The sequence below is a fragment of the Schistocerca serialis genome, chromosome 1 (genome assembly GCF_023864345.2).
Source record: "Schistocerca serialis cubense isolate TAMUIC-IGC-003099 chromosome 1, iqSchSeri2.2, whole genome shotgun sequence".
NCBI classification, from domain to species: domain Eukaryota; kingdom Metazoa; phylum Arthropoda; class Insecta; order Orthoptera; family Acrididae; genus Schistocerca; species Schistocerca serialis.
This window is the reverse complement of record NC_064638.1, coordinates 690,506,765-690,531,651: the sequence shown is the minus strand read 5'-3', so window position 1 is coordinate 690,531,651 and position 24,887 is coordinate 690,506,765. Positions and strand designations below refer to the sequence as shown.

Here is a 24,887-nt window from a genome sequence, read left to right as displayed (position 1 = left end):
GAGTAGTGTAATTCTGAAATTACCTTCAATGCTATGAGAAAATAACAGAAAAACTATCATTCTCTAAAGTCAAATTGGCATTAGTCTTACATTTTTCAGAAATTTTCCACGGGTATTAGATTAATTACCGTCCAAAGACAGTGATCCAAATTTAAAGCACTTTATAAAATAGAGGGGCTTAAATGATCACAATGTGCCTAGTTTTTGATTTGTCAAGTAAAAAAATTAGGCACAGACATTTTATCTACTTCTAGACTATTTCATCTATTTCCTAAATTATTTCAAGACAGGCTGCTACAGTTTATCCTGTTTCACTGGTGGGTGATTGACTCCATAGGAAATATTATTCCACGCCAGTGTGCATACCTAAATTGGGATGCTTCTTCTTTAACCACAACAGTTCATGATACTACTGAAAGGACACAACGTGAATCAATGGTATGTGTGTGTGTGTGTGTGTGTGTGTCAGCAACCAAGTTAGTCTGTGAACGGCTGCAATGAAAATTTTACATGTTTGCACTATTTCAGTGAAATATGAAGTGATGGGCTTTCGAATGTTTTTGTGTAATGTTCTTGCTATACTTAAAAGTTTTAACTAGTTTGTGTTGTAACTCTGAGGTCTAATCTGTTAACATTTGGTCTGTGTCAACCTGTAAGTTACCAAGTGGCAAATGAAACTCATCACAACGCAAGAGACTTTTAGAAAAGGCACATATGACAGCAGATAATATATAAAAATATGAACAATGATAGTAACTTCACCAGTTCTCCAACTTATTTTACATCTAGTGATGTAGACTCAGAGCAGATCAGGCGTCCGTAAGTCCAGAGATGGAAAGTACATTTAATTAGAGTAAAGAAATAATAAACATTTACTTTCAAATTACATTTAATTTTAAAATGTGTTCTTGTATAAAATTCAAAAGCTTCTGCAACTTGCAAATTAGAGATGCGGGCAGTATTGACAAAAGTTTACATTAACTAGGAATCATGTATTCCACAGAATGCAATTTTGTGACTTATTTCATCTCAATAACACTTGTTTCAACAAATACTTTTCATAAGCCTGATACAGGCTGCTATGGAGCATCACCAAACTGAAATAGCAAGCACGTTCTTAAGTCTCCAATCTCCTTAATCACTTATAACAAAATAAATAAAAACAAGGAGAGTTTAAGAGATCTTGGAATAGTCATAATGTTGGTAAATAGTCATGTATCTGAATGTCAAACTCTCTTATTTAATGTTTTATGGTAGCAATCTCTGGCATCAGTAATGCTTCTTTCTGTGCATAATCAACAAAGATAATTAATTTGATGTACTTGCTATACCATGATTTAAACTGCAGCATCATCATCTGTACACATATCAAATCATTTTGGAAAACAAAGCAAATGATGTGGAAAGTGAAATTTTTGTACTGCCCAGTGGTCTACCATAACATCTTATCAACTTGCAGTCAAATAATCCTTATTGCTTTCAAGTATTGTTATGGGTACAGACTATTCGCAGATTACATGACTATTCAACAACATATAAGTTTTAATATATACATGAGGATAGATCACACTTCTCAAAAAATGGAGTTGAGCAGCAGCAAGTAATGCTTACAACGCAATTGTCTCTGCTCAGTATGTCCTTTAGTAGGTGAATAATGGTTACTCCCTCAATTTATTGGTTTTTGCTTCTAGAAAACTCAGGTTGTGGTGTTGGAGGCCCCAAAAGGAAAAAAATTGACAATGAATCTGAAGAAACCACAAACAAACATTAATTTCCAAGATGTAAGGACGAATCTCCAAGGAGTAAGGACAATAAAGAGCAAAAATTGACTGCATAATTATCTTTTCTTTGCTATTTCTCCAAAAGAGAAAAGAAAGAGAAAGTTTAACATAACCTTTTTCACCTATTTATCACAATTATTACAAAGGTATGCAGTGTTAAGATCATCAGTAATGCGTGTGTATAGCTTTATCATAAATGTGAAACAGCATTCCATTACTGGATGTAGTAAAGCTGATCAACAGCGCAAAATGGGTTACAGTATTCATCTCACACTACATTATACTTAGTATGGCTCTCACGCTTCCAAGCTTTAGAACTGCAACAACTGAAAGACATCAATATTGTAAATGCAGGTAGGTAACAACTGTACTGAATCTGCACAAAACAAGCACAACTTTTTGGTTAAGTTTATATCTTACAGACAATTGTAAATGAGAAAAAAAAATTGCACACAAAATAACATATCATACATCACACATACCCACATTCTGTCTAAAACTTGTAAAGTAAATATCACAGGGAAATTTAAAAGAAGTACTGATGCAATGAACAACATAAATATAAAATAAATATAACTTTCAACATAAATCAGGCAAGTATCACGTTGCACTTTTAGTAACAAGAGGGTGTAATGCCATGAACCGATGAACAACTTCGTCTGTGATCTGTGCTCTGCGTGCCTGATGTTCTGCTACAAGAGTCTGAAGCACATCTATCAGTTCCTTCTTCAGTTCACCAGTCAACATGGCTCCACTTGTATAATCCTAAAATCAATACAAAGAACTGCTAACAAACATAAAAATGCAACAAATTTAACATAGATTATGCATGAATTATTTTGGTATTTTATTATGCAATTATTGTTAAATTAACACGTAACACACAGCTCTTAGTTTGAACATGTATATTTAGCTTCAAGGAAATCATGAATGTATCAATTCATGAAGCTATGCTTACTCAGATAGATTGTGTGGATAGCCACATTATCCTTCTGAGCCGTATCTGATGGCTAACTTTTCAGTCACTCATTTCTTTCCATCACTCAATATGACCAGTTCTACAATAACTTACTCAACCTAAACCAGCAAAAATAATTATGAATTAGAAATATCTGTACAAATTCATACCTGCTTCATGTATGTCTATCAATAACCTCAAACCACATTTCATAATTTCCTATATGAAATTGCACTGTTAACTTTATCTTATACAGTTCACTGGAATGCGGTATTTAACATGTTTAAGGGAATAAAGGTAACAAGACACCACATAGTAGAGGCACTGAGTCATCAAAAGGCATATAAATGAGATGGAGAGCTTCGTTAGCTTTAGGAGAAAACCTTCTCAAAGCTGTAGAGCATACACAATACTCTTCACCAGTGCAGCTGGACCAGGGTGAGGAGAGTAGGCGATGGGAGGGGGGAGGATGTGGTTAGTGGATGGGGGGGGGGGGGGGGGGGTTGGGGAAAGGTGGCTCAAAGTTTGGAGGGAGAGCCAGCAGCAATATTATTTTGGACAATTTGTCATTTGTCACAACATAAGGCTTCAACTTTTACCCCAGTTGCCTTGAATGCTTTGAATATATTGCCCGGATCGAGCCTCATGAACAGTTAGCAGAACTGGTGCATCTCACTGGACATTGAGAATGTCATTCCGAGATGTATGCCAATCGAAGACTGGTTTTTGTTTTTTGTATGCTTGACTTATTTAGACCACAGCTGCCTAAGGAATGGGAGCCACAGTGGGCTGCAGTGGAGGGTTTCCCCAAGATGGTTGTATTAGTGAAATCTAAAGCTGAAAATCCATTGCTCGAGAGCACTAGTTGTTTGGTGGCACCACTAGACTTCCCTGAACAATGCTGGCCCAAGCATAGACTACAAATGGATATTTGGGTAAAGCTATGGGGTCTGGTGAAGGCTGTTCTCTTACTGATAGTACTTTGAAGTTTGGCTCCTGACATTTTTGATCTGTGGTCTCATGCTGCAGAGATACTACACGGTTTCCTTAATGACCAATATATAAGGTGTGTAAGAAAAGTAATGAGACTGAAACACTGTGACCAATCTAGTAATGCTGTGTTGTTCTACTTGTGTAGGCAGGTGTGTTCATCCCTTCCAGATACTCAGTCAGAGTTTCAGCTCCTTAGAGCCAACATGTGATTTTTGATAGCACGATCAGTGAAATTGTGGTTTTGTTGTTTGTTAGGAAAACGGAACAGCAGAATTTAAAGCAACATTGTGCCAAGTTGGGGAATCTATGAGTTTGATCTTTAAAAGTTGAAACAGGCCTATGGCGAGCATTCCTTATGAAGAGCACAAGTTTTTTTGCTGGCACAAATTATTTTTGGAAGGCTAAGAACATATTGCAAATGATCCTCACTCAGGGCGATCCTCAGCTTCAAAAGCTGACAAAAATGGTGAAAGTGTGCATCCATAAGGAATTGTTCTTCCAGGACAAACTGTCAACCACATGTTTTACAAAGATGTCCTTGAAGGGCTCAGGAAAAGTGTGAACTGAGTAGGACCGGATATTGCAAACAAGTGGATGCGGCATCTTACCAATGCCCCATGTCACAACGCTACTTCCATTACAGAATTTTTGACTTCAAAAGGCTTTCCTGCTGTTCCAAAGACCCCCTATTCACCTGGTCTGAGTCCTTGTGACTCTTTTCTGTTCCCAAAATTGAAAAATGCCATAAAAGGACATCATTTTGGGACTCAGGACAATATTCAAAAGAATGTGACCAACATGTTAAACAATCTACCAATTGAAGCTTTTCAGCACAGCTACCAAGGCAGGGAATGATGACTCCACTAGTGTATAACTGCTAAATGAAATTACTTGGGAACAAAACTATTGTCTGAAACAAATAAAAATTTTACAGATCAGTTCATTACTTTTCCCACATATGTCCTAAAAAAATCAAACACTGGTGAACCTGTGGAACATAATATACTGAAAACCTGTTCACAATTTAAATTTCCAAGCTTAATTGGCATCCCTAGTACAGTGTGACGGCATCCTTATGCTCAATTGAGAACTTCACGTCTAATGATTGTTTTTCAACAGCATGTTCTCAACAGATATTTATCTCACTTTTCAGTTGAAGAGTACTCATCTACAATGGGGAGTGACCAAAAAAACAGCTTTACTTAACTGGGACAATATTAAATGTTTTCAGCCTGCAGTTGAGATTGAGGAACTTGCTTGGTCAGTTACAACATCCAGTACACGGAAGTCTCTGCCAGTGAAATGTGAAAAATCTTGAATTTGCCACACATCACTCACACTCGAAGAATAATGTAACGATCAATAATAAACACACTTTGAACAGCTGGGTTTAAAGTAACTAATTACTGCTCCAATACAGAAGACAGTAACCAGTCTATACTAGGGAGCAGCGAAACTATTGGTGGGAAGGGAACGTTACTTCTCCCAGCCCTGGGATTCCCTCCATCTGTATCCTCCAATTGGAAGCCTTTGGCACTGTCCAGCTTTTCCATGAGTCTAAGAGGACACTGTTGCTACAGTGCCAGGCATGCCAGGTAAGTAGTACAGTAAGAAGCAAGACCTCTAGAGAAACATCCATTACTGACAGGGGTCATGTGGCAATATTGCAATTCATTCACACAGCTGCTGGCATGACTGTGTAGCTTTGTTGCTACCAATTACTCATTTACACACTTGCCATAAGGAAACACTCTTTTATGAAGAGAGCTGTGATTTTCATAGTATATTATAGCTTTCCTTGTTTATGAATTAAGGTGACACAGTTAAAAGTCACACTGAGGGAGTCATATACATGGTGTACAAATTAATTTGTAATCTTAAAGACAGAAGAGAGAAAATCTTAATGGTACCGCAGACTGCAATAGTCAATGTATCTGGGGACTCTGCACCAAACTGTACAGAGTATATGTGCAGGATAACACATAACGGTGCTGTGATCAAGAAATGAAGACAATGCCTGTTGCATCACAAAATAAAATTCCTAATTTGCACTCAAATAAAGAAAATACTGAGCAATGGCTAGAACATAAACGGCTACATGAAAAAAAAGAGATATTGGATGATATCGGATGCCACAAGCACCTTTACAACCACTTTAAACATTATAATATAGCAGTAGAAATAGGCCAAGAAATTTTGTGGCTTCCCCCTTACCACTGGCAATTCAACCCAACAGAAAATATATGGGTGCTAGTGAAATAAAAAAACATGTTCAGAACTTGCCCATTCGAAAGTAAAAATTTGCAGAGTTTACTTTAGGAAGCTATTAATGATGTTACTGTGGAAGACTGAATTATGTGTCTAAGCCGTGGAGAAAATTTGCAAGAAAATTACTTTGTTCAGAACTTGCCCATTCGAAATTAAAGATTCGCAGAATTTACTTTAGGAAGCTATTCATGATGTTACTGTGGAAGACTGAATTATGTGTGTAAGCCATGGCGAAAATTTGCAAGAAAATTACTTTCTGAAGAAAGACAGCTGAGAAAATTTTTATTGAAAGCCTTGTCACTGTTTCAAATGACACGTTACATAACGAGTTTCTGCAAGCACTTAGTTCTTTAGGACAATTAAGCAAAAATAAACTACATTAACTGATGTTTCTTATTCTTTCATTTCCCCGAAGTTCCCTCTTTCTGCTTCCTTTCCTGTCATCTTTCCCCTTACTCTAACATCTCCAAAATGTAGCACTACAAGGCAGAACAGCTTCTGCATGCACACTGCCTGTACTGGCATGTTTGTCAGTGGCAGTTGTGGGAGTGCAAACCCATATTTTCTCCTTTGTTTCCAGGTTAAAGCTAACATGTACAGCTAATAATGCAAAAATATTTACACAATAAAAACTGAAATAGCTTTGTGATTTAATAAATGAGAATAATAGTGCATGTTACTACAAGATACCTTATAACTCACACAACAAAACATTAATATGGAAACACTCAAGAACAGAGCTATGGCCAATTAACACTGAAGTGTATGGCAAGAACACGAGCAGGTAAAAGGGGGTTGGTGTACTAGTGTATTTGCCCCTCCAAACACCAGCTTCACTTCTCTGTAGTACACTGCTCATACAAATGCATAATAATCTTTAGTTCTCTATCCAAAGGAGAGAAGGATTAGGTTCTAATACACAATCTATGAGGAGGTCATTAGAAACAGAGTGCAAGCCCATTTTGTGGAAGGATGGGGAAGAAAATCAATCAGGTTCTTTTCATAGGAACAATGCCAGTATTTGCCACAATCAATTTAGAGAAATCAGAGAAAACCCTCACAAATGTAGAGATTTGAACCATTGTTCTCCCAAAAACAAATCCTGTGACTTAGCACTATACCACCCTCTTGTGATCAGAACAGAACTCTGGTCAGACACCCCACAGACTGCAGTCCACACACACACATCCCAGCACATGTGACTATTTGTTGAACACAGTATCTGAAATCTTTTCCAGTACATGGGGACCACCAAATTCGAGTAGCAGTCACATGAAAACATTTAGTAGCCAGAAATCTTGGGAGATGTTCACACCCTCCCCACGCCCCCCCCCCCCCCTTCCCCAAGCTGCAGGAATTTTTTAGCATATTCTAAGTTTCCTTAAGAAAGAAAAGCTTCTGTCAACAAATCAGTACAGATTTAAAGAGATTTCCCATTTTCAGCATGATATCCTGCGAACCATGAATGAAGGGCTACAGGCAGATTCCATATTCCTTTATTTCTGGAAATCATTTGACACAGCACCCCACTGCAGACTGTTAAAGAAGGTCAAAGCATGCAGAATAATTTATCAGATATGTACATGGCTCGAAGACTTCTTAAGTAATATAACCCAGTATTTTGTCCTGGGTGGTGGGTGACCATCAGACACAAGGATATAATCAGGAATGCCCCAGGGAAGCGTGGAAGGACTAGTCTTGCTCTCTAAAAACATACAGGGTCTGGTGGATAAAGTGAGAAGCAATGTGCAACTGTTTGCTAATGATGCTTTAGTGTATGGAAACATGTTATTGAGTGACTGGAGGAGGATAAAGGACAACTTACATAGAATATCTATTTGGTGTGGTAGATGGCAGATTGGTCTAAATGTAACTTAATGCAGCTGATGTATGATGAGATAATAGACATGGAAGAAATAAATGGAAAAATGGGCTGAAAGGGGGGGGGGGGGGAATTAAAAGCAGAAACTGCCTGTTAGAATTCTGCACAGAGGATAGTTTAATCATCACTAACACTTGGTTCAAGAATCATGAAGTATACACGGAAGAACCCTGGAGATACTAGAAGGTTTCAGATAGATTATATAATGGTAAGGCAGATATTTAGGAACCAGATTTTAAATTGTAAGACATTTCCAGGGGCAGATGTGGACTCTGACCACAATCTATTGGTTATGAACTGTAGATTAAAACTGAAGAAACTGCAAAAAGGTGGGAATTTAAGGAGATGGGACTTGGATAAACTGACTAAACCAGAAGTTGTACAGAGGATCAGGGACAGCATAAGGGAACAATTGACAGGAATGGGGAAAGAAATACAGCAGAAGAAGAATGGGTAGCTTTGAGGAATGAAATAGTGAAGGCAGCAGAGGATCAAGTAGGTAAAAAGACGAGGGCTAGTAGAAATCCTTGGGTAACAGAAGAGATACTGAATTTAATTGATGAAAGGAGAAAATACAAAAATGCAGTATGTGAAGCAGGCAAAAAGGAATACAAACATATCAAAAATGTGATCGACAGGAAGTGCAAAATGGCTAAGCAGGGATGGCTAGAGGACAAATGTAAAGATGTAGAGGCTTATCTCACTAGGGGTAAGATAGATACTGCCTACAGGAAAATTAAAGAGACATATGGAGAAAGGAGAATCACTTGCATGAATATCTAGAGCTATGATGGAAACCCAGTTCTAAGCAAAGAAGGGTAAGCAGAAAGGTGGAAGGAGTATATAGAGGGTCTATACAGGGGCAATGTTCTTGAGGACAATATTATGGAAATTGAAGAGGAAGTAGATGAAGATGAAATGGGAGATATGATACTGCGTGAAGAGTTTACCAGAGCACTGAAAGGCCTAAGCCCCGGGAATAGACAACATTCCATTAGAACTACTGACAGCCTTGGGAGAGCCAGTCCTGACAAAACTCTACCATCTGGTGAGCAAGAAGTATGAGACAGGTGAAATACCCTCAGACTTCAAGAAGAATATAATAATTCCAATCCCAAAGAAAGCAGGTGTTGACAGATGTGAAAATTACCGAACTATCAGTTTAATAAGTCACAGCTGCAAAATACTAATGCGAATTCTTTACAGACGAATGGAAAAACTGGTACAAGCCGACCTTGGGGAAGATCAGTTTGGATTCCGTAAAAATGTTGAACACGTGAGGCAATACTGACCCTACGACTTATCTTAGAAGAAAGATTAAGGAAAGGCAAACCTATGTTTCTAGCATTTGTAGACTTAGAGAGACATTTGGGAATTGATGGATTGGCTGATCTGGCCCTGTAGCCTGGCATCCCAGTTCATTTGATCTCACTTGTCTGGATTTCTTCCTCCGGGACCATATCAAGTAGTTGGTGTATGAAATCGCTGTGGAAACAAAAGTAGTTCTCGTCGCTAGAATTGCCATCATTGCTGGTACTATTGTGGACATACCATGAATCTTCGAATGGACATGACAATCAATGGTCTGATAATGTACTAGGTGCATAAGACCAACGGTCACACATTCGAGCAGTTCCTGTGAATACCACTGTTGCAATTAACTTGCTGAGCTATCTTTTGTGTAAATCGTCCCTAGTGCCAGAAACTGCCATCAGGGACCATATGTACTATAACTAAATATATTTGTTAGCTGTTATCTACCTCCTATATTAAAGTGAACGAATAGTTCCAAAACACCCTGCGTATGTTGGAAGGGACCTGGAGACAATGGAAGGATTCAAATGGTAAGGCAGAGATTCCGATTGCAGATTTTATGCTATAAGACATTATTGGCTATGGACACTAGATTAAAACTGAAGAAACTTCAAAAACCTGAGGTTGCTGAGAGTTTCAACGGTAGCATTAGAGATGAAATAGTGAAGGCAAAGGGGATCAAACAGGTAGAATGACAAGGCCTAATACAAAAACTTGGATAGGAGATACTGAATTTAACTGATGAAAGGAGAGAATTATAAATGCAGCAGGAAACAGGGAACAGAGATATCTAAAAAATAAGATAGATCAAAAGTGCAAAATGGCTGAGCAGGAATGGCTAGAGGACAACCTCAAGCATATAAATGCATGTACGACTAGGGGAAGAATGGATACCTCCCTAGGAAAAATTAAGAGGCTTTAGGAGAAAAGACAAACAGTGGTATGAATATCAAAAGCTCAGATGAAAAACCAGTATTTAAAAAAAGAAGGTAAAGCTGAAAGGGATATATAGACGAGCTGTACAAGGAAAATGAACTTGAAGGCAGTACTATAGGAAAGGAAGAGGATGTAGATGAAAATGAGATGGGAGATATGATATTGCAAGAAGAATTTGAGAGAGCACTGAAAGATCTAAGTGGGAACATGATCCCCAGAGTAGACAATATTTCCTCAGAACTATTGATATCCGTGGAAGTGCCAGTCATGACAAAACTCTTCCACCTGGTATGCAGGACGTATGAGACATGAGGAATACACTCAGATTTCAAAAAGAATGTAATAATTTCAATTAAAAAAAAAAAAGCCAGAGTTGGCAGGTGTGAATATTATTGTACAATCAGTTTAATAAGTCATGGCCACAAAATACTGCAACAAATCCTTTGCAGAAGAATGGAAAAACTGATAAAAGCCAACCTCCAGGAAGATAAGTTAGGATTCTTGAGGAACATAGAAGCACGCTAGACAACACCGACACTACAACTTCTCTTAGAAGATAGGTTTGTTTATTTAATTGTATGGCTGAAGATAGGTTAAGGAAATGTACACCTACATTAACAGCATTCGTAGACTGAAAGAAAGCTTTGAACACCATTGACTGGAATACACTATTTCAAATTCTGAAGGTAGCAGGGGGTAAGATACAGGGTGTGAAAGATTATTTGCAAATTATACAGAAATCAGATGACAGTTATAAGAGTTGAGGGCACGAAATGGAAGCAGTGGTTGAGAAGGGAATGAGACACAGTTGTAAACATTTCCATGTTATTCAACCTGAACACTTTGAAAGCAGTAAAGGAGGCCAAATAAATATTTGGAGAAGAAAGAAAAACTTTGAGATTTGCCAACAACACTGCAATTTTATCAGGGACTGGAGAGGACTTGGAGGAACAGTTGAATGGAATGGACGGAGACTTTAATGGGAATATACGATGAATGGCAGCACCAAAAGCAAGTAATGGAATGTAGTTGAATTAAATGAATGGGAATATAAGATGGCCACCACCAAAAGCAAAACAAGAGTAATGGAATGTAGTCAAATTAAATCAAATGATGCTGAGGGAATTATATTATGAAATTAGACAGTAAAAGCAGCCAGTAAGTATTGCTATTTGGGTAATAAATTAACTGATTATGGCCACAGTAGACAGGAGATAAAATGCAAACTGATAACAGCAAGAAAAGCATTTCTGAAAAAGAGGAATCTGTTACCACAGAATACAAATTTAAATGTTAGGAAATGTTTTCTGGAGGTATTTGCCTGGAGTTCAGCCTTGCACAGAAGTGAAACATGGATGATTAGAAGACCAGAAAGGAAGAGAATACAGGTAGAAGCTTCTAAATTGTGTTGCTACAGAAGAATGTTGGAGTTCACACATAATTTGAAAGTGAAGGAGATCACTCAATGAACAGCAGAAGCATTGAGTTGTTAAGAGGCACACACGAATGAGAAAGAAAACTTCCTGGCTTTAAAATTGTACAGGGAGACCAAGGGTTGAAAAAGTAAGTAGGTTCAAATGGATGTAGGTTGCAGTAGTTATTTGGAGATGATGAGGCTTGCACATGAAGAGTAGCATGGAGAGATGCGTCAAACCAATCTTTGGGCTGAAGACTACAACAACGACACTTGCTGCGTGGCACAGTCACATTGATTAAACGTTTGGGCATAATATTGCAAAGCAATATAAAATGGAATGAACACGAAGGGAGGTAGTAGAGAAGGTGAATGATCGACTTCATTTCTACTGAGAGAAATCTAGGAAAGTGTAACTCATGCATAAAGGAAACCATGTATAAAACACTAGTGCAACCCATTCTTGAGAACTGCTGGAGTGTTTGGGATCCTCACCAGGTTGGATAAAAGGAAGAGACATCAGCAATTCAGAGGCGTGTTGCTAGATTCATTACAAGTAAGTTCGATCTAAGCAAGAGTATCATGGAAATGCCCTGTGAACTCAAATGGGAATTCCTGGACAGAGGAGGATGATCTTTTTGAGAAACAGTATTCAGAAAACTTAGAGAACCGGTATTTACAGCTGACTGCAGAATGATTCCACTATTGTCAACAAACATTTTGCATAAGGATCATGAAAACAAGATAAGAGAAATTAGGATTCATTTGGAAACATACATCTACATCATACTCCACAAGTCATCTAACAGTGTGTGGTGGAGGGTACTTCTGGTACCACTAACTGATCCCCCTTTCCCTGTCCCACCCATGAATGGCACATAGCAAGAACGATTGTTGGTAAGCTTTTGTACCACCTCTAATTTCTTGAATTTTCTCGTAGTGTTCATTTCCAAAGATGTATATGGAACTAAGCAATATGTCGCCCAACTCTTCCCAGAAAGAGCTCTCTCAAAACTTCAGTAGTAAACCTCTCCATCATGCAAAATGTCTCTCTTGTAGTGTCTGCCACTGGAGTCTGTTGATCATCTGTGTAACACTCACACGTGAATTAAACGACCTTGTGACAAAAAGTACCGCTCTTTACTGGATCTTCTCTCTCCTCTATCAGTCCTACCTGGTAAAAACATGCATTGGTTGTTGTTCCCTCATTCTGTTTATGAGTGGAACAGCAAAGGGAATGTGTAGTTGTTGTTGTCGTAGTAGTAGTAGTAGTAGTAGTAGTAGTAGTAGTAGTACAAAGCACGTTCCACAATACACCATTGGTGGTTTGCAGAATATGTAGATCTCAAATGCTGGCAATGACAAATGGACAAGCAACTATCAATCTTAATTCGTAACTCAGATATGAGTATCGCGAGATTCTATTTTCTTTTGTTTAGTTATCTCTTACTTAATACTGGCTTCATAATATTGTTCCTCTAAACAACTTTTTATTAATTGCTTAAATTTTTCACTTCCATCCCTAGAATAGTGATACTCACCTCTCTTATTTTTTTTAATTTTTCATCATCATCAAGGAAGAAACGTAAATACTGGTAAGATATATCTATGTCGCAATTTCCACCTTTCTCACGATGTTCTTCAACAGTGGCCTGACCTCCAGAAAAGGCATGTTTGTTCACCTGTAGAAACAAAATTAATTTTATGTCTATTACATATGGACTGCCATATCCATAACAAAAGTAATTAATATTTCTGAATAGTGTAAATAGGAAAAGTTACAAATAATTTGTTCAGTTCTTTTTAGACATATCTATGTGCAATACTTGTATCATTTACTCCACGACAAACAACCACCGCTAAACAGAACAGATATGACAAAAATAAAGTTACAAATTTCCTCTTAACATCTATTTGTTAGCTGCATGTGTGGAGGAGGCAAAAACCTTGAAAACAGTAAGAACTCCTCATAAGAATGGGTGATACGAGTTATGCCATGATCAAATGGTGTGTTTCACCATGTATAGCTTGTTCTCCATCACTCCTCCACCAACTGGTTCACAAAACCACCCTTAACTGCATCTTATGTCAGCTCATGTCCAGGACGCTGCAATGTTCCTTAGAGACCAGTGCAATAAAACCCCTTCTTCTGCCTTTGTTTCTGGAGGAGAGAGTCTTTATACTCTGGAGTTGCTGGTCTGCAGTGTACAGGTCCTGGACAGCTACTTGGGGATAGAGAACATACAAATTTCATAACACAAATGTGATGTCTGCTTCAGCAACTTCAATATCAAATTTAAGATGAGAGAGAAGAAAAAGACAGTGAATTTTTTGTTGCTTTAAGTAAATTATGAGGAAATATCCAGAAACTGTGGCAATGAGTGGAGAATGAATACATCCATGGTTAAGAACCAATCTGATTGGTTAAGAACTGATTTTGTTGACTCAAATTGTGGTTTAGTTCTGCTTTGTGCAGGTCCCTCCCAATGGCATCATCACTTTCATTAGTAAGCAATGAAATGAAATACTGTATATTGTGGGTCTGACAATACATTGCAGAAAGTTACAGAAGGTTAATGAGGAATCACCACTGGGTGGCACACAGTTCCTCGCCACACTCATCAGAGGTAAGTAAAGGATTGATTAAAAGCACCAGAACTTATCATGGTGGACAAACACTTTTACATTGTCCCAAATGCACCTAGACCAGATATGTTCTGGGATGAAGGTGAATAAATACAAGTAGATCATAGCTCACAATATGATACAAATGAAATGTGAGGTGTGGAAGGAATGGTTGCCTTTAAAAATACACTTTGATGGTAATTAACTGTGGAGTTTTTCCATCAAGTTGAATCTATGATGGATGTCACAACAGTTAAAAATATTCACATGGCCTTCCAAGGACAAGATCAGTCTTAATTTCCTGAGTGTGAGAATACTGTTCCAGTGTTTTCTATCTGGACCCATGTCCTAATGAACATGATATTTTTCTATTACTTGAGTCCTCTGTTTAAATTTAATTCATAATAGTAGCAAATTCAAAAAGATTTAGCTTTTATGTAACATAATAGCAAAGTACAAATACAAATTTTAGTTATTAATCCCCCATCAGTTAAATCACAATCAATCAGGAAAGCCTAACATGCGTTTTAATTTTATGTAATAATTTTGCCATTGGCAAAGAACGTAATGCAGAACTCACCTTATTCTTGATCATTTTTGGGGTGTCTGTGAGGAAAATTGATGTATTACTATCACTTGCAGACATTTTTGTCTGAGCACCTTGCAAAGCTGGGAAGAATACTGAGTGCAAAAGAGCAGGTTTGTTATATCCCAGTCGAGGAGCAACATCACGAGTCATTCGGAAGTATGGATCCTGTAATCATTTCAATTTGTATCACTGAAATGCAGACTTGTAAATGTTACTTCCAATTTCGATATGATTACACACAACTTTAATAACACATATTTAAATAACGTAATAGTGATTTTTATACAGTTAATTGCCCACACATTACGGTATTGGAATTTTCCAACCTACATTTTTAACAGAGTTGCTACAAGTTACTCCAAGTGAAATTCCCTGATTTCCAGATAAATTTTAGCATTCTTTCCCGACAAATTTTGAGATCTCAAGGGTAAGTTGAGATGTAAATTGGTGATCAGTCTTTGCAGCCCTGGTACAAGTGCTTCCTGATGTGATCAAAAATCTGAAGTATTAACATCAACATCTTTTGTTATGAACTGTTTTGCTGAAAAAAATAAGCATTTCCTTGGAGTCACAAGAAATTTAAAAAACCTTCGCTGATTTCAGAAGTAGCCTCAGAAAAAAGTAGGCCTCTCGAAAGAAGTGTATTAGGCCAGGAAGAGTTGAGTAAACCAACACTGTAAGTGACTGCCAATAAAATGTTGGTTCTACTATGTTCATTACTGTCAGTTATTACCCACTGTGTTATATCTATTATTTTACACATATTTTTTGATTTTTCTTTCGAGAGACTTCCTGTGAGAGACTAAATGACAATTAACAGTTATGCTGTAGCCATGAATGAAAAGTGCAGTGGTTGTCACAGACATAGCACAAATCCTGACATAGAAAGGATTGGGATGAAAACCAAAACTGGCATTTGTCAAAGCACATCCCAACATTACCTTAACTCATTACAGAAAACCAAAGGAAACAAAGCCTCACACAGCACAGACTATGCAATGTTTGAACACTGCTTCAGTGTACAGAAACTGCACAACTGTGGAGGTTGTTCGCTCTTGAGGGAATGGATCGAAACGAACAGGAAAGGAATTAGGAATGACTAGCAAAAAGCGAACTTCCACTATTCACTTTGGTCAGTCTCATTCCATCACCTCTCTTTCAGTACTGACTAGTTGCTTTCTTCACAAATTTTGTTCACCCTCTGTTCTTCAGTTTCAATCCATTCTTAGAATCTCAACTTTGATTCTTTTCATGCATCATTCAGCACCCACAAACAGAAATTCATGGTCTTTTTATAATTACATATGTTATTTAAAAATTGAACTGACAGAAAAAAAAATCGCAACACCACTGAGGCGTGCGACATAAACAAAGAGCATTCCACTGACCCCAACTCACTGCAATTTGTGACTTCAGTGATGTCAAGCGAGAGCTCACTGGAGGACACGGTTTTCTGATGAAAGCTGGTTCTGCCTCGCTGCCAGTGATGGTGATGTGTTGGTTAGGAGGAGGCCAGTTGAGGGCCTGCAACCGAACTGTCTGCATTCTAGGCACACTAGACCTACACCTGGAGTTATGGTGTCAGGTGCAATTTCGTATGCCAGCGGGAGCACTCTCTTGTTGATCCTATGCAGCCTGAATGCAAATCTGTGTGTCAGTCTGTTGATTCAACCTATTGTGCTGCCATTCACGAACAGCATTATTCCAGTGGGTGTGCTCACCCACATACTGCTGCTGTAGTCTAACATGCTGCACAGTGTGTCGATCTGTTGTCTTGGCCTCTTCGATCACGAGATCTGTCTCCAATTGAGCACATATTGGACGACATCTGATAACAACTCCAATGTCATCCACAATCAGCATTAACCATCCCTTCATTGACAGATCATGTGAAACAGGCACAGAACTCCTTTCCACAAACTAACATCCAGCACCTGTACGACACAATGCATGCATGTTTGCATGCTTGTGTTCAACATTCTGGTGGTTACACCAGTTTATTAACGTACCAGCAGTTCAGATTTACAATTGATATCTCACGCTTAAACTAACCTGTGATCTTGCACTGTTAATGACTTCAATATGTTACACAGACAAATGTATTCCCAAAATTACATTCCTCAACATTAATTATTTTTTTGAAGTCGCAATTTTTTCCGTCAGTGTAGATTATATATATTACATACATTTCTTTAGACAGTAAAAAGATGAATCTGCTTAGGTGTTCATTGTTTTGATGCACTGTAAAACTGATACTTAACACAAGACAAGGTCTTTTCTTAATTTTTTAAAATTCGTAGAGTTTTAGAACGCCACTGCTTGATTTGAAACTTCCTGGCAGATGAAAACTGTGTGTCAGACTGAGACTCAAACTCTGGAGCTTTGCCTTGCGCAGGTAAGTGCTCTACCAACTGGGCTATCCAAGCACGACTCAAGACCCGTCCTCACAATTTTACTTCCGCCAGTACCTCATTTCCTACCTTCCAAACTTCACAGAAGTTCTCCTGCGAAAATTGCAGGACTAGCGCTACTGGAAGAAAGGATATTGCGGAGACATCGCTTAGCCACAGCCCGGGGGATGTTTCCAGAACGAAATTTTCACTCTGCAGCGGAGTGAAAATTTCGTTCTGGATTACTGCTTGATTTACCTACTGGTTTTAAGATGACTATTAAGATAAATAATTTTTTTAAAAAAGTTTTAGTATTTATTAAAATAACTATTTTTTACAAAATTGTACTATTTACAAAGTGAAGTGATTTTTAAGATTTTTTTTACAAAAATTAAACATGATATATAAGGGGGTTCTTATTTTTCAAATTTGAATCCATTGCTCATTAGGCAAAGGTGCCGCTCAGCACCTAAATTTGGAAAAAAATGCAAAAATCATATAAAACCAAATTTACTTTGGCAATATGGAAGTGTCTGATTCTGCCTGCCTGCTTTGACCTATGAAGTTATCTAGATGGTGGACATGCCTATTTCCAGCACAAATAATATGACAACCATAATGACACTACACGCACCCATGAACAAAGATATCAATGACACAAAACATTTCACTCCTGCAATAACACAAAACAAATGGGACAATCATGGCAACTAGGGGGTATAGGGAGAGGACGAGTTCAATATACAACAATAAGAATGACGTTACCATTTAAAAACACACAAAACCGAAAAATAACACAAACAACATCCTCGAGAATAACCCCCCCCCCCAAAAAAAAAGATACCAAAAGAAACGCACAACTGAAATCGTACATTTCACTGACCCTTTACTTTTATCTAAAAAATTGGTTATTACTTTCAACTTAATCATTAGTAATGATACATTAACTTTAATAATACCATATATAAACCTATTATGCACACAGCTTATGAGGTAAATATAACAAGAAAAATCATATTTTCCTTTTAAAAATTCTTGTTCATTGAAATATTCTTTTTTTATGCCTTGGAACTTTATGGAAATACTCAGAAACCACAGGAAGAGCATAGCGCTGCTTCTTTTTATTTTTTGTAAATTGTTTATTGCACTCTTTGGGCTTGACACCTCTCTCAGCCAGATTATTTACATATGTCAGTTTAATAACTAGCCCCAAAGCACTTTAGACCCCTTCATTTTCATGTCTCTTGGAAGAATCTATCATCAGAAACTTGTCAATCAAATCAAATCTGTTAAAAGTTCAACAACATGATTCTATTACACATGAACTGTTCAGTCACATTGTTCATAGCTTTTGGGCTCTAACCGATACATGTTTGTATCTTTCAAATATTTTTATCTGTTCTTTATGCTTCATGATTCAATGTAATGACTATTTACATTTTTGATTAAGAAGATCATATGTGGTCAAAATAACACAACACGGAAAAAGTACTACACATTACTGTCAATTTTTGTAATGCCACCAGGAAAATGCTTCAGCTGACAAACTAATATAAAGTTTTGAAACAATTCTGAAAAACAAATACAGTGCTTTGGCTTCAGAACAGACACAGCGTCATATTTTCATACGTAACGGTAAGAAAAGTGTAAGTATAACAAATTGTATTCTCTTCCTGTGGTCATAATTCAACTTCATTGTGGAACAAACATTTTCAGCTAACAGTTTTGCCATCCACCTTGCTTGATGAAAAGCACATGGAACACAAACATATACTCCACAATATGGCTCTTCAACAAGAAAGAGTACAACTATTTTTAAAATTTGAATTAAAAAAAAAAAAACCTATGCGTGTTTTCTCTGAAAGTAACTCAAACCAAGTATTCGAGATGTATCTACTTGATCTAAGTGTTCCTTGACCAGTCCATGCTGAATCCAAGTTTGCAACTGATTAACATCAAGCCCAGATACACTGAAATTTTCAAAGGCTGGTATGATGAGACCCATATTTATGTATATCACCTTTCCCTCAAAAATGTCTCTGAGAATGATTTCACATATCGTGGGCTTGCAAGGTAAAGACAAGCGATCACTTTTTAGCCTCTATGGCACAGGGAAGAAAATCATCAACTTTTTTGATTTGAATTTCAAAAAATTCAGTTACCACTTGAGTTTGGCATGTACAAGATATTCATCCAAGCATTTCAATTTTTAAAACAACAACTTTTTTATTACCTATATATATTTGGTTTTTATAAGAATGGAGAACGTGTCATGAGTCACAGAGTTTTCTTACAAACATTTATAAATTTTCAAGATATGAATATAATAGAAGGAAACATTCCACGTGGGAAAAAATACATCCAAAAACAAAGATGATGTGACCTACCAAACGAAAGCGCTGGCACGTCGATAGACACACAAACAAACACAAACACACACACAAAATTTTGTGTGTGTGTTTGTGTTTGATTGTGTGTCTATCGACGTGCCAGTGCTTTCGTTTGGTAGGTCACATCATCTTTGTTTTTGGATGTATTTATAAATTTTCAGTTTAATAAAGTACTGCAATCTTTATCCAGTATTCTAAAATATAGCTGTGGAAGGGCACAGTAGTTCTAGTTTCCAAAGATAGATAAATTTGTCCACCTGAACACAGCATTGAGTAGTACCATGTAGTGCGTCTGGTAATACCTAGGTAGTGCCAAAACGAATACATGGTATTGATGAGCACTTCCTATATGAAGGGTGGGGTATGCACAGAAAGCACCTAGTAGGTGAGCAAATGTGGTTTCTCTAAAGTGAATGCATGACAAACAATTTCACTATGACCAATTCTTTTGACAATGATGTGAATTACAGTGCTGATAAGCTCCAGAAATATTTTGGTTTTTCCATTTAGCAAAAAAATCATTTAAGACTAAAAAATTTCACTGGAGAAAAGTGGGCTGAAATTTAATTCATTTGCAACTGAACAGAATCTATTATTAAGTGAATTAATGCATAATTTTCTAAGGGTAGAAAGAATGTCAAACAAAATATTAGCTGTCCTTATGTACTTCCAGTTATGAAGTTATAACCTGTTAGATACTTCCCTGTGACATTCTCTAACAATACCAAAAATCATCAAACACCAAGTTCATAGATTGCTATATGTCCTACTACAGCTTCTGGGTTGTATTTTTTCTCAATAAAATGTGTGTGAGAAAAGTAGTAAGGCTGATTTTTTTGTCTATAAAAGTTTCCATTTTTTTGAACAACAATATTGTCCCCTTCAAATTAATTCTCCCCGGCAGCTGTATATTGCCGGAGTCGTCGTTCCCAGTCATGGTAATGGTGCTGAAAGGCTTCAACAGGCACGGCCCATAACATGTTGGTCACATTCTTTTGAATGTTCTACAGAGTCCCGAAGTGCTGTCATTTTAGCACATTTTTCAATTTCAGGAAAAGGAAAAAGTTACAAGGTCTCAGATCAAACGGAAAGGAGGGCTGTGGAACAACAGGAATGACTTTTGAGGTCAAAGATCCCTGATGATGACTTGTTTGTGGGATGCTCAACTGCGCGGTCATAGCACCCGTAAAAAGTTCCAATTTTTACACAGTCCAATGTTTAACTCAATCCAATCTAGCAACTGTCACAAATGATGATGATAATAATGAGGAGGAGGAGTAAATGATGAGGACAACACAAACACTCAGTCCCTTAGCAGAGAAAATTCTCAACCTGGCCAGGAATTGAATCTGGGACCCCATGATCCAGAGGTAGCAATGCTAGCCACTACACTATGAGCTGCGGACAAAAAAAATCCCTAATGGAAGTGGCCATGTGACGTGGGGCATTGCATGCTGTCGCATCTACTTGCCTAGTTTGTCCAGTGTCACTCAATTCACCCTTTTCCTGAGTCTTTCAGATACATCTTTGTAAAACACTTGGTTCAGAGTTTGTCCTGGTGAAACAAATAGAGTCTGCCCTCACAAGAGGATCACACATTCTACATTTTTTTCGGTTTTTGAAGCTCATATCCAATGTGCTCTCAGCCTTCCAAAAATTATTTGTGCCATCAAAAGCTTGTGATCTTGACAAAAAATGTTCCCCATGGGCTTCTTTCAACTTTCGAAGTGTCACACTCAGTGATTCCCCTAGGTAAACACAAAACTTGATTGCATAAGGTTGCTCTAAATTCTGCTATTCCATTTTCGACACAACTTCGCTGATGGCATGGCGCTCTCAAAAACTGCGTGATGGCTGTACGGAGCTGAAACTTGGATTGAGTACCTGGAAGGGATGAACACATCAGTCTACGCATGTAGACAAGAGCTTTGCCAGATTGCTTGCCGTGTTGTCAGTCTCATTACTTTTCTCATACACCTTGTACATCACCAAATAATTATCAGTTCCGTTACGTAATTTGTACTTCTTTTGTTTCCATCTTGGATATCATAACCATGTTTCTTAGTGCAGAACTGCTAACAAAAGCTCCAGAAACTCATGTAGGATCTACTAGGAATGAAGGAACTCTACAGAGACATTCATCAGCTGATCTTGACATATGCCGGAACATCTTAATGTTGCAGTGTTAGTGGAGAGACTATTCACTGCCCATGTATGTACCTCATGAACACGGCTGGGCACAATGTCGGATGCTGTTATATAATTTTATTGTCACACTTCATTCAAAGAAGTTGAAATACAAAATCTCCGTTACAAAAGGTCAAAATTATTACACAGATTAAAATGAAGAGTTATTAATAATGAATATAACTGTAAATTTTGATTTTATTTAACATCAGCATATCATTATTGAAGAAACAATGCCATGTAAGTCTATTGCCTTGCCCCATTAATGCAAAAGAGTATGCAGCCACAGCAAAGTGCTACTGCTTGTTATGTATCATTCCACAATGGAGAGCAGTTCTTGCATCAAGGCTTCAGTTGATGGAAATCAACAATGTCTCACAAGATGATTCTGTTTCAGAGAAATAACCTTAGCTCATTTGAAAGTAGCGAGTTATTTTTGCGGGTGACTGACAGCTGCCAGCACTGCACTAATTGTTGTTGACTGATCATCATACTGCATTTAGCTACATTATTCTGGCTATGCAAACTTCCAACAGACAACACCACCATCTACCAACAGTTTGACCTTGTTTGACTTGTGACAGTCTTTCTATTGTAAAAATATTTAAAATCCGTGTTCTTGTGCAGCAACAGGTGTTAGTCAAGTATACCAAACTACAATTTGGAAAACTGGCCATATCAGTCACATAGTATCATTTCTTCAACAGCGATATGTAAAATTAACATTGTGTGTGACTGTGATGATACCTTACTTGTGGAACATACCTGATCTATTGCACAGGGTATGAGACATGGTAGCTTAGATTTCCCAAATATAAATGGGAAAGATGTTGAAAATGCTGGAGCAGCTTGAAAAGCCGGAAAACTTATTTTGCCGATAACATCACTGTCCCCAAAACCAAAAATTCCCTTCACCTGATTGAACGTTACAGATTTCTCAATACGAACAACATTCTGGTAGAACTCTGGGCATTGTCTGCAATAAAATGTCAACATCAATTAGGATTCAAAAGGGAGGGGGGACACAGCAGTGATTCACAAGCTTCCTCTCTAACGCATGGAAACATTGCAACAAGGAACAAGAAGCAAAATAAGTTTAACTCACTAAAAAATAAACTAATGTTCAAAGCTAACTGTATTAATTTACAAGTTTTACTCACCCAACAAAAGTCAAGTCAGAAAATATGAATGTGTTATTTTCATCAAATCCACATGCAATTATATCCTTAGCATTTTCAAAGGCCAAACTTATTGCTTCTTCCAATTTCAAGTCCTTCCACAGAAATTTTTCATCATCAGTAAGTTGAATGACAAGTGGCACATTAAAGACATCTTGCAGCCACCTAAATTGAATAAGCATTATTAAGGATGACGTGAGAATGCACATCCATTACACTAACCACTCATGAGGACATTATTAAATTTAAAATTTTTATATATCGTCTGCTGCAACGAAAGGCGTTCTCATTTCATTCAACACCTGACAACAGCTTCCAATCTGTATACACTAATATAGCACCAATTTCCTTAAAGTTCACTTTATTTGTGAAATGCAATGTACGATGAAAGTAGACAAACTTAAAACTGCAATCTTCCATACGTAATGGCATCATGCCCGAATATTGAACTCAATGCTCTGCTTAATATTTTATCAAACTACTTATGTTTAAAAGCGTGATGTTATTGCAGGTAGTGGGGACTAGGACACAGGGCATCAAGGGATGTTGGAGTTGCATGCTCCAGCTGAGGCTGTTTGTATATGATAAGTATTGTTCTCTTACTTGGTGAAGATGAACGGTACTAGGTGACCTAGATGCATTGCCTTGGAGGATGGACCCCTGCCGGTGTACAAATAAAACGGCTTACCAGCCTCATAGAGATTGAGTAGTTGATGCATGTCACGGTGTGAGAAAAAGATTCCTCGCCGTAAAAAATGATGAGCTGGTCTGCCGGTAATCTTTTCGAAGCGTGCTATCAGTTCATCATCTATTTTTGAACTTCCAAATCTTCCTTCAAAGCAAAAACATCTTTCTTAAAACTTCAATTATATGAAAAACTACAGCAAACATGAAAACAACCGCTCTTACGAGATCACAGAACACATAGCTAAATTAATTCTCAGTAATATCAACTTACTAATTAGTTTGTCATAATCGACGCCAGTTTCCGATTTGCTAACTACGTTCCAAGGATTCACAATATCGTCATCTTCTTTACCGGCACTGTCACATTTCTCCAAGTTCAAGTTGTTGAGATTATTCGTAACATCATTTGCCATTGGGCTGAATATGTTTCCGTGCCACCAACAAATTAAAATTACATAAACTTCAACACACGTAAATAACGTGGGCAGTGTATACGCTGGCAAGTGTCAAATCAAAGCACATTTAGTAAATAGTAAAGATATCACTGCTAATCAAAGATAATAAATGGCCACACAGTAGAATTACACAAGCCGGGTTTCACACGCAACTTAAGTGTCGCTACAGCTAGCGGCATACAGCAGTTGCGTGTGTTAAGCCCCCAGATTGTAGTGGCGCAACTTAAGAGACGGAAATTTTGTCACGCCATAAAAATGTTCAGCTTAGTGCACTTCGTTATGCCGCTTTCCTGCCACCACTGCTCCTCGGCGTCAGTATTTCTATCGAAGTTATTGTGCAGTATTGCTGCTGTACTCCATTCGATTTTCATGTGTTTTTTATTTTATTTCTGAAAAAGTGAAAACAATGGTCGGCAGGTACACTCTCGCAGCTTCTAGAGCTCCGAGATCAACAACCTACGTTTTGTGTGTGCACGCAAACGAATGACATATCCCACAAAGGACTACATAAAAAAAAGAGTGTCGTATAAATTTCGTAATTTGTGAGACCAAGCATTGTATAAATTGTGGATTAATTGCAGGAAATAGCTCCAGAGTATGACGTGGCAGCTGTTAAACTAAAAATTAGTAATTCGACATGCCTATATCAAACAGTACAATGAAATTCTAAAATCTTGGAAGAGTGGCGAGACTGCAGATGATATTTACATGTCAGTTGTTGGTTAGTCTGGCACTGCAGACAGAATTTTCGTCTATGAGTGTTACTTCTTTTATAAATGCGTTTCTTTCCCCTGATTTATCCCTGTGCAAGATCTATTTTCGGATCCAGTATTTGGGTTT

General features: G+C 37.6%; 1 protein-coding gene across 1 annotated transcript; it reads right to left on the bottom strand.

Moving 5' to 3' along the window:
• Nucleotides 1-871: 871 nt before the first annotated feature.
• Nucleotides 872-24,103, bottom strand: LOC126480687 (tryptophan--tRNA ligase, cytoplasmic). The gene is made up of 7 exons (XM_050103922.1): nt 23,864-24,103; nt 23,509-23,737; nt 22,888-23,070; nt 22,493-22,703; nt 14,752-14,925; nt 13,088-13,228; nt 872-2,546 (listed from the first exon to the last, which is right to left on the bottom strand). The coding sequence occupies exons 1-7, from the start codon at nt 24,003-24,005 to the stop codon at nt 2,382-2,384; spliced, it is 1,245 nt and encodes a 414-aa protein (XP_049959879.1). The 5' UTR covers nt 24,006-24,103; the 3' UTR covers nt 872-2,381.
• Nucleotides 24,104-24,887: the final 784 nt, after the last annotated feature.